This window comes from Morus notabilis, unplaced genomic scaffold (assembly GCF_000414095.1).
Source record: "Morus notabilis unplaced genomic scaffold, ASM41409v2 Scaffold489, whole genome shotgun sequence".
Classification (NCBI taxonomy): Eukaryota; Viridiplantae; Streptophyta; class Magnoliopsida; order Rosales; family Moraceae; genus Morus; species Morus notabilis.
Window position 1 is genome coordinate 149,782 of NW_010357331.1, and position 10,046 is coordinate 159,827.

Consider the following 10,046-nt stretch of genomic DNA (forward strand, 5'->3'; position numbering starts at 1 on the left):
TTTCGGGCAAAATTAAAAAAACTAGCCGTTTTCGGGCAAATCGGGCAATTCGGGCAGATCGGACAGTTCGGGCAACTTGGGTTTTCGGGCCGAATTCGGGTAAAAATTCAAAAAACGAGCCGTTTTCGGGTATTCGGGTAATTCGGGCACCTTGGGCGGGTCGGGCAAGTCGGGCAGGCGGGAAAAATTCAGGTAAAATTCAAAAATTCGGGCTCCGGGTCGGGCAATTCGGGCACACCCAATTTTCGGGCAATTTTCAGGTCGGGCAGTTCGGGCTTGGTCAGAAAAATGCAAAAAAATCCCAGCGGACGGCGGTATACGGTGGTTAGACGGCGGCGGGCAAGGGTGGACATGTCAAATCCGGGCTGCCCGAGCCCGAACCCGAATTTCTTGCTTGGACGGGCGGGAATTGGGCCGGCCCGCCCGAGCCCGAAAAAATTCGGGCTTCGGGCGGCCCGCCGACCCGAAGTTCCAGCACTATTGGTGTCCTTAATATTACCCAAACATAGTATATGTTTTGATGATAATTCTTAAATTTACTATTTTACATGGAACAAAAATTATGATATGATGGTGATTCCTATGTTTACACTGTAAATCTAACATTTACGATTAACACAATTTGTGTTCTTTCGCTCCTACCAAGAAATTCCTAAAACTAAAAACAACCAAAAGCATATGTACACCTGTTTTGACATTTCAAATGTTAGTTAGTTATCTCTTTGCGCCGTAGTTTTGACTTTCAAATGTTCATCTTCATGACCTCTTTTTGTATGGATTAAAATATCATTTGTTTCTTCATCCAAAAAGAAAAAAGAAACTAAATAAACGCACGTCTGTTAATTCAAAGTAATTAAAAGACAAGTTAGAAACGCATATGCATGCAGTAAATTTAATTTGATCTTAGACCAATTCACGTTAACTTGGTAGTTTAGGGAATTGGTAGATAAGGTTTAGATGTATATGTTTATCTTATCTTCTTCTTTTTTTTTCTCTGTTGTTTTTTTTTTTTTCTTCAAAGATTCTTGATACTGTTAGATCCTATGCTATGCTATATGTTTTGTTTTCTTCTTTTTTTTTTTTTTTTTTTTTAAGAAACTAATCATAAATATGTTAGCATTCTCTAAAGTTTTCTGCAGATACTTTTGTATTTAGTTTTTGACATTTGGTCCTTACCTAAAATTAATAATGAAATCCTGAAATTTAACAGAAATAATCATAAGGATTATTTAAAACCTAAAATGTTAAACGCAATTAGGTGTAATATCTTCTCTAAAATGCCTTTAAAACCAATTAAAAAATAGAGTATTTCACACCTTATACGACTGATTTTGTAAAACTTCGTTCCTATATATGTGACGGGAGCACAAGTATTCCCATTAAATTTCAAACCAGAGACAAAAACAAATACATTCGAGTAATAATATATATGCTACAAGAGAGTCAAAAATTAAATAGTCACAATTCGAAACATTGAAAGACCACGTGCGTAAATAGTTCAGACGCTCATGCATTTGAAAATCACGTAAAGGCCACGTGTATAAACAGTTTATCCATATCCGTACACGACGCGAAGTCAACATAATAAATTAAATATAAATTAAATATGCACGACTTAGAGTACGCTTTAATTCCAAGGCCATCTTATACGAAAAGGTAAATGCTATAATTAAATAAAGCTGACGTAATCCATTGGTTTTATTTTAATTCCTAATTAGATTTGCCGTTTTACGACTAAAGATTTTGGCTGACTTTTTTCTCTATTTAAGGCGCTCTAATGTCTCGTCTTTCGATACAAATTAAATTCTTTCTTCATTTCTGATTCTGAGGGAGCTTAGGCTATTGATTCTTGGGTGTCTGTTCGTCTGCTTTTTGTGTAAGTTTTCTTTACGTTCACGTATTAATCATTTTTTGAGTTGTAATGTTCATTAAGGTCTCGTTTATTTTATTAATTCGAGTTTTTAATTTTATGTTTTTACAATAAAAAGTTTTAAAAAAATATCACATCTAACTTTTTTTACTACAGTGAAAAACTCTAAGAAAATGTCACATCCCAATTCGAATTGAAAACTTGAATCCGCAAAGTGAACGAGGCATAATAATCTATTCTTTATTGAGTTTCATGTCTCCTTTTTCGTTTCTTTTTCCTTTTTTTTTCCTTAATGTTTTTGGTTTAGCTTCCTATCCTTGTACACAAAATGACGTTATTACTTGTTGGCATTCTTATTTCTGTATGCAACACGAATAACAGAGTCACAAGATGGCAGGGAATCCCAACGTTTTGAGGGGGCTTCTCTTGATTTGCTTAATATACATAGCAATGGCAAATGCAAATTATTATAAATACAAAGACCCAAAACAGCCATTAGAAGTTCGGATAAATGACCTGCTAAACCGGATGACTTTGGAGGAGAAAATTGGCCAAATGGCGCAAATTGAACGCGGTCTAGCTTCTCCAGAGGTCATGAAGAAGCACTTCATAGGTAAAAATTCAGTATTTCGTTAATCTCTCTCCTTTCACTTCAGCTTTTTATATATATACGGTCATGAATTCACGAATGGTGATAATAGAATTATTTTTCTCAAGTAAATTTGACATTCAATATTGTAACTGTTTCTGGCAGGTAGTGTACTAAATGGAGTAGGAAATTCTCCAGCTCTGAAGGCTTCACCGGAGATTTGGATTAACATTGTGAACACACTTCAAGAGGGTGCTTTGTCGACTCGCCTCGGCATACCGATGTTGTTTGGTATTGATGCTGTTCATGGAAACAACAATGTCTACAATGCAACCATATTTCCTCATAATATTGGTCTAGGCGCTACCAGGCAAGTGGTTTCATATATTGTCAAACATAAATGAGAAATTTCTTGTTCAGTAAAAGAAAAGACTGTGTAAACTAGAATTGGTACTAGTGGGATTATTGAAATGAATGCAACCATGATACATATATCATTGCTGAATAATAACTTCTTGATCTTTCTAGAAACTCATCTTTTTTTTCCGTTTAACTTTCTGGCATCAACCAGGGACCCTAAACTTGCAAAGAGGATTGGAGCAGCAACTGCACTTGAAGTTAGAGCAACAGGCATTCCATATGCTTTTGCACCTTCTGTAGCTGTAAGTAATTAGTCGAATTCTAGCATTTTTTTTTTCTCATCAAATACGCATTTATTCATGACTTTCTGTTTGTTATGAAATAATCAAAATACAACAGAGATTTTTAAAATTGTTATGATGTGCGAAATGATTTTTTTTTTCTTGTGTGTGTAGGTTTGTAGAGATCCAAGATGGGGCCGTTGTTATGAAAGCTTTAGTGAGGATACCAAGATTGTCCAAGAAATGACTGAGATGATACCTGGACTGCAAGGGGACATACCTGCTAACTCTCCAACAGGATTTCCCTTCGTCGCTGGAGAGTAAGAATCTTAGTACACCTCTAAAGTTTTGACACCGTACGTTTATTTATACATGTTATTAATAAGTGATCGTCCCAAAAGCGCAAGTTAATAGGAGATATGACGACAATAGTATTTCTTTTTAAACATTCTCTCTTCGCGTGAGCCTGATAATTTTTCATATAATATTATTAAGTCAACAGTAGTATTTCTTAAGTCAACAATTCATCCAAAAGCTTAAGATCATAGAAGGTGGGCTGACAAATATTATTTATTTTTCATACTACTTTCTCTAGTTTTCTTTCAATGTCAAGTGATGTGTTAAAAATACCTAAACTTATCTGCTCAAATGAAGTATTAGAAGTTTAGATAGAATATTGTTCGCATAACTATTTATTCTGCTTTATCTAATAAGTATGATATATATAAGACATGACCTAGAAATAATTTATCTCAAGAACTAATTAAGCATTCTACTAGAATTTTATCTGTCAGCTTGTTAGGGGTTGAGCTTTACTAACGCGGGTTCTGCATCTTTATAGGAAAAAGGTTGCAGCTTGTGCAAAACACTATGTGGGTGATGGCGGGACTACAAATGGCACAGATGAAGGTGACACTGTGATAAGCAAAGAGGGGTTGTTCAGTATTCACATGCCACCCTTCCATGATTCGATCAAGAAGGGCGTGATGACTATCATGGTGTCGTACTCCAGCTGGAATGGAAAGAAGATGCACACTCACCGGGAGCTTATCACCGACTACCTCAAAAACACTCTCCAATTCAAAGTAGTCTTTTTAATTTTAATCCTCTTCACCATTTTTTTTCTTAAGACATAAATTAACATAAGCGGGCGGTCTAAAACCTTTTATCATTTTTTTTTTATTTTGTCAGGGCTTCGTCATCTCTGATTGTGAAGGCATTGACAGGATTACTTCTCCACCTCGTGCTAACTACTCGTATTCCATTCAAGCATCGATTAATGCTGGCCTTGACATGGTAATTAAGTTATAAACTCTACTGCTTCTTGCTTCCTCACTTCTTGTTGCTTCAAACATTTTATAAAGTCACTTTTAATTCTAATCCTACTATTCATGACATTTTACAGATCATGCTACCACAGAAGTACATGGAGTTCATCGACGGCTTAACCTTGGAAGTGAAGAATAAGATTATTCCCATGAGCAGAATTGATGATGCGGTGACGAGAATTTTGCGGGTGAAGTTCCTCATGGGTCTATTTGAGAAGCCGTTTGCAGATTTTAGCCAAGTTCATGAGCTTGGCAAAAAGGTTAGTCTAATAATTAGAAAATTAGACGCACACTAGTTTTACGGCAATAATAATCTTTGAAGGTGCTTTTGTGAATTCTCGAATCTATTTTAATTCAATACATTATCTGAATTTTAACAGGAGCATAGAGAGTTGGCCAGGGAAGCTGTGAGAAAATCACTAGTGCTGCTAAAAAATGGTGAAGCTGACAACAAGCCGCTGCTACCCCTTCCCAAGAAGACGCCGAAAATTCTAGTTGCAGGCAGTCATGCACACAATCTGGGTTATCAGTGTGGTGGTTGGACTATTGGTTGGAATGGATTAGGTGGTAACGATCTCACAACAGGTAATAATTTACAATAAGTAGTTCCATTAATTGTTTGTTCTTCAATATTATCAACTAAACTGAACAGAAGTTAAACAAACTAAACTTAATAAGAACCTTTAAATAAATTTTTCTTTTTTTCTTTCTTTTTTTACATTTCAGGTAGTACAATCCTCAGTGCCATAAAAGATGCAGTTGATCCATCGACCGAAGTGGTGTACAATGAGAAGCCTGATGCGAACTTCGTTGCGTCAAATGAATTCTCGTACGCCATCGTTGTGGTGGGAGAATATCCTTACGCAGAGACAGTCGGAGACAACAAGAACTTGACATTACCATACCCCGGACCAGACACCATTACAAATGTTTGCGGAGCCGTGAAATGTGTTGTTGTACTCATCACGGGTCGTCCGCTTGTGATTCAACCGTATCTTTCACAGATAGATGCCCTTGTTGCTGCATGGCTTCCTGGAACTGAAGGCCAAGGTGTTGCTGATGTTTTGTTCGGAGATTATGGTTTCACCGGAAAGCTTCCCCGCACGTGGTTCAAAACTGTTGATCAACTCCCCATGAACGCCGGAGATCTACACTATGACCCACTCTTCCCGTTTGGATTTGGCCTCACTACAAAACCTAACAATAACCAAAATTTATTCCCCATGTACTCTAGAAAACGATTTGTTAGTTCGTTTTGAATAAAATGAACAAAAAACAAAAGAAAAATTGAAATTGAGATTGAAATTCTTTGTATATTGTATCAATTAGTTGTTAGGAATATTAATGCTCTAAAGCAAAATAGATTTATGTAATCTTTGACATTTATTTGTACAATTAATAAAATTTATTTCATTTGTTTCATACATTAATACTTGTCCAGGTCGCTTTATGGGATTGAATGTAACAGACTACAATTTACAAGCGAACAAAAGGTTGAAGCCTAGTATTAAAGAAATAAATAAATAAACTTTAATTATTTGTTTTTATAGGAGTGTAATGAGTATCCACTAACAAAAATGATGGAGAACCGTTCTCTTAGAGGACGGTTTTGAACAAGGTAGGGAAACACAATTCTTTTCCGACGGTTTTGAACAATGTAGGGAAAAAAATAGGGAAACACACAATTCTTAACAATTTTCCGGTCAAGCATGTGTTCACTGAGCTCTCCTCAAACCAAAGTTTCTAAGAGCTTCTAAGTATCACTCTCTAAACGAAAGCTATCTTAGCTTAAAAAGTTATCTTATTAGGTCTTGAATCTTTACATATATATATAAATCATTTCTCATCTCCATGTATTTTTAATGTGAGACAATACACACATGCATTTTTCTCAACAAACACGTGCCCTTCATTTTCACTCGTGAATCCCACACCTAATAGAATGTGAAAACAAAATATTTTCCCAACACATAATAGTAAAAATATAATTATTTCTCATCCTAATCCATCAACACATAATAGTGAAATTTTGGAGTCTGAGAGCGACTTAGTCTTTTTCTTTTCTTTTTTTTTTTTGAAATTGTCTTCTTGAGAGTGTCTTTTCAGAGAAAATCAATAAAAATTCCTTTCATTTCTTAAGTTTTCTTGGTGTCAATTACTCTTTTGCTTTTTCTTTTGAATTTTGATTGTAGGTGAAATTTTACCGTCAACAATTTGACACTAAAAGAAGGGCTCCCGCCCTTTCAGTCAAAAGGAATTTAACAACGTCTCAAAGATCAATCAAGGCAACCAAGTCAAGAACCTGACGGGCGGCTTCCCAAAAGAACGCCACGCCCGCTTCGAGTGAAGTTCGTGAACGCCATGCCGGCTTTGAATGAAGTTCGTGCTCGACGTCCATCATCAAGCAGACTCGGTCCTGACACTCCCATATTTATAAAGTATTATTATAATTCATAATCCATGTCTCGCCTCTTGTTTTGGAGGACAATACAAATCTTCATACTCGTCCTATTTCCTATTTAACAACCCCCATAGCCCGCTCTATTCAAGCTGGGTATCCGCACCCACCAGTAAAAAACTCATCCCTCAAAGATTCATATTAAATATAAAATATTTTTTAAATTAAGCCTGCCATAAAATTTAAAAAAAAAAAAAATGTCAAAACCGTCTTGTGCTTTTTCCTTGAATAAAATAAAGCCGATCACTTCATACCGATGAAGATTAGTGTAATGCTTGTGACTTAATACTTATTGTTGAACTGTAATGCATTTTTTTTTTTTAAAGGTAAACTGTAATGTATCTTGGTTAATGTTTACTTTTAATAAACATGTTGACTTTTAAAGTACTTCAACAAATACATATTCGATCTCCAAATAAGAATTCAGGATCTCTAATTAATGTAACCTGGCTAGCCGGCAACATGTGAACAGACTGTGAGATTGAACTGCCCGAATTAAATACATAAAGATTTGGTTCGGGAGCGGAGATAGGCCAGTTGGTATTGTTGTGTTGTTAAAAAAATTTTGTTATTAGTCAGAAATTGTTGTGATTAGAATTATGTAGATGATTGGTATTTTTTTTTTCAAAGGTGTCGTAAATATCAGATACAAATATTTAGGTGTTTGCTAAATTATGTATAAAATTATTGTGGATCTGTATAATAACAATAATAAACATACTTTATCCTATATATTTACAATTAGTTTCATTTTTATTTAGATTAATCTCATAAATAGTCCTTGAAGTTTACCTTTAATCCTACTTTAGAAAGAGAATAAGTTTTATTATTTAGGTTGTTTTAGTAAATTTAGACAATAATAACAGAAACAACTGTGCAAAAGTAACTCATAACCTACTTCTCAAATTTTGATGTTTAGCAATAATTTTTAAAAGCTACTGAATAAAAGCAGGATTTACCAAACACTCTGACTTCCTGTAACTTCTTACCAAACAAATAAGTTTTTTAAAGAATTTGTTATTTACTAATTAACTAAAATAATTATGTTATTTATTACCTTACTTTAAAGTGATGTTATTTACTATTTAAGGCATGTTTGATGCATCGTATTGTAATTGTATCGTATAATATTTGTATTGTATAATTTTTATATAATAAGGTGTTTGGTTTATAATAAATTACAATATACTATGTTTATCATCATATTATATTTATATATTAGTTTGTAATTGGATAAAATTTAAGTATAATCATAGCATAACCCAACTCCAATCTTAATTCAAACCTAACATTAGGAGCGGGCAACGAAAAAGATAAAATTGTTCAATAGGAGTACTTTTGCAACAACAAAAAAAGGCCCCAATATTTAATTCTCCAAATATTTTAATAAAAAACCTCTCAGATTATTTTATTTTAACACGAATTAATTGAAGTAACAGCTGGGCGCAACTTCCAAGAGTACCTGTACCTAACTTCATCATATTCGGTCCAGTAAGCTAACTTTCACATTCGCTTATCAAAACCACAGAAAAGAAGAAAATAAATAAATAAATAAAACCTTCGTAGTCTACCTTCCTCTAATAAATAAATAAATATCATTTAAAAAAAATAAATATTACCATAAATAAATATACCCTAAAAAAATAAGTTTATATAAATAAATTCTGTACGGAGAATAAAATATATCTTAATGATAAAAAAAGAGTTATCTTATTGATAAAAATTAAAAAAAGGATAATAATGTAACGGATACAGATAGATCATAAACACATAATAATTATTATCAAAATAAAAAACAATATGTATTTTTCAATCAAACTCGATAAAAATATTAAATGGTCTAAATTTATAAATTTAATTAAATTTAATGACGATTAACGATTTGGCTTTTTACAGCAAAAGTAACAAAATTTTATACTTGCCCAACATACGATTAAGAAAATTCCTAAAAAAAAATGATTAAGAAAATGAGATGATTTCCTCAATAAAAATGAGATTTATTAATTAATTTAGTAAAGAAATAATGCATTTACTCAATAAATATATACATTACCAATTATTTTAATAAACAAACACGATGCTTTCTCAATAAATATGAGACCTATTAATTCTTTAGTCAATAAATATTAGCTTTACTTGAATATTAGATTCTCTCTTATGTCTTGTTCATTTCTTTCTAATAGTAGTACAGAAATATATAAGAAAGAAAAAAAATATATATATATATACATATATATATATATATATATTCTCTTTCTATTATGTTTCATATAATTTTGTTACAACTATTTTTTCGGAATACTTATTTTCTTATACCTAAATTTTAAGTTTATTTTATTTTCGGATGTTCTAAAATTTGTCCTTGTAAATTATATATTTATGATATATTTGTACTTTTTCCTGTCAAGATTAGAACTTGAATTGACGAGTTTACCTTTTCTAAGTTATCCCCAACCGGTAATAGAACATTAATTAAAGAATTTATCATTTGCATCTTAACTCGAAAATATAATTTTCCATTTTTTTTAAAAGAAAAATTACAGGATCATTTATAAGTTGTAAAGGGTTAGTTTTTTCAATCTAGATTTCAAAATCAACTATTGAGCCAAAAAAAGGTATAATTTTGATATAAATTTAAAATTTAATGACACAATCTTGAGAATATCCAAAATGTAAGTTTTTTTTTTTTTTTAATAAACTCATAAACAAGGTGTAAAATAGAAAATAACCCTGTAATATTTTAGAAATCTATTTAGCTAAAAATATAAAAAGATATACAAAATATTGATCAAATCAATATTATTGAGGCTAAAAATGGGACAATTCTCGGTTAGCAAAAAAATTGAAGGGTTTTATCTTAATTAATAGGAATATATTTTAAAATGATTTTGATTTCAAAATTCGTCTTATAGTGGATTTTAATTTTGGATTCCGTGACTGATTTTTAGCATGGAATGTGGAGAATTGTTAATTAGTTATAGCATAGGCATAGCATTTACATCCTAAGCGACAAATCTCTATAAATTCCATTTCTCACCCTTCAGTTTTCTTCCCAGTTGCAACTTTGCTCACATTTCTTTTCTGAAGAAAATCCTCTCTCTGGTCTCTATTTTTTTTTTTTTTAGAGAGCAGAAGCTATATCGATTTTGGGTGTTGTTTG

At 32.6% G+C, this 10,046-nt stretch overlaps 1 protein-coding gene across 1 annotated transcript; it reads left to right on the forward strand.

Moving 5' to 3' along the window:
- Positions 1-1,813: 1,813 nt before the first annotated feature.
- LOC21397856 (beta-glucosidase BoGH3B) lies at positions 1,814-5,727 on the forward strand. The gene is made up of 10 exons (XM_024169046.1): positions 1,814-1,876; positions 2,252-2,483; positions 2,625-2,829; positions 3,031-3,121; positions 3,275-3,420; positions 3,942-4,185; positions 4,292-4,396; positions 4,506-4,688; positions 4,809-5,013; positions 5,155-5,727. The coding sequence occupies exons 2-10, from the start codon at positions 2,261-2,263 to the stop codon at positions 5,685-5,687; spliced, it is 1,935 nt and encodes a 644-aa protein (XP_024024814.1). The 5' UTR covers positions 1,814-1,876; positions 2,252-2,260; the 3' UTR covers positions 5,688-5,727.
- Positions 5,728-10,046: the final 4,319 nt, after the last annotated feature.

What these genes read in the sequence shown, in the direction of transcription:
- LOC21397856 (XM_024169046.1), top strand. Translation starts at nt 2,261, where the DNA reads ATGGCAGGGAATCCCAACGTTTTGAGGGGGCTTCTCTTGATTTGCTTA. An exon ending in CATGAAGAAGCACTTCATAG is followed by an intron (nt 2,484 to 2,624) that starts GTAAAAATTCAG and finishes TGTTTCTGGCAG; the next exon opens with GTAGTGTACTAAATGGAGTA. An exon ending in TTAATGCTGGCCTTGACATG is followed by an intron (nt 4,397 to 4,505) that starts GTAATTAAGTTA and finishes GACATTTTACAG; the next exon opens with ATCATGCTACCACAGAAGTA.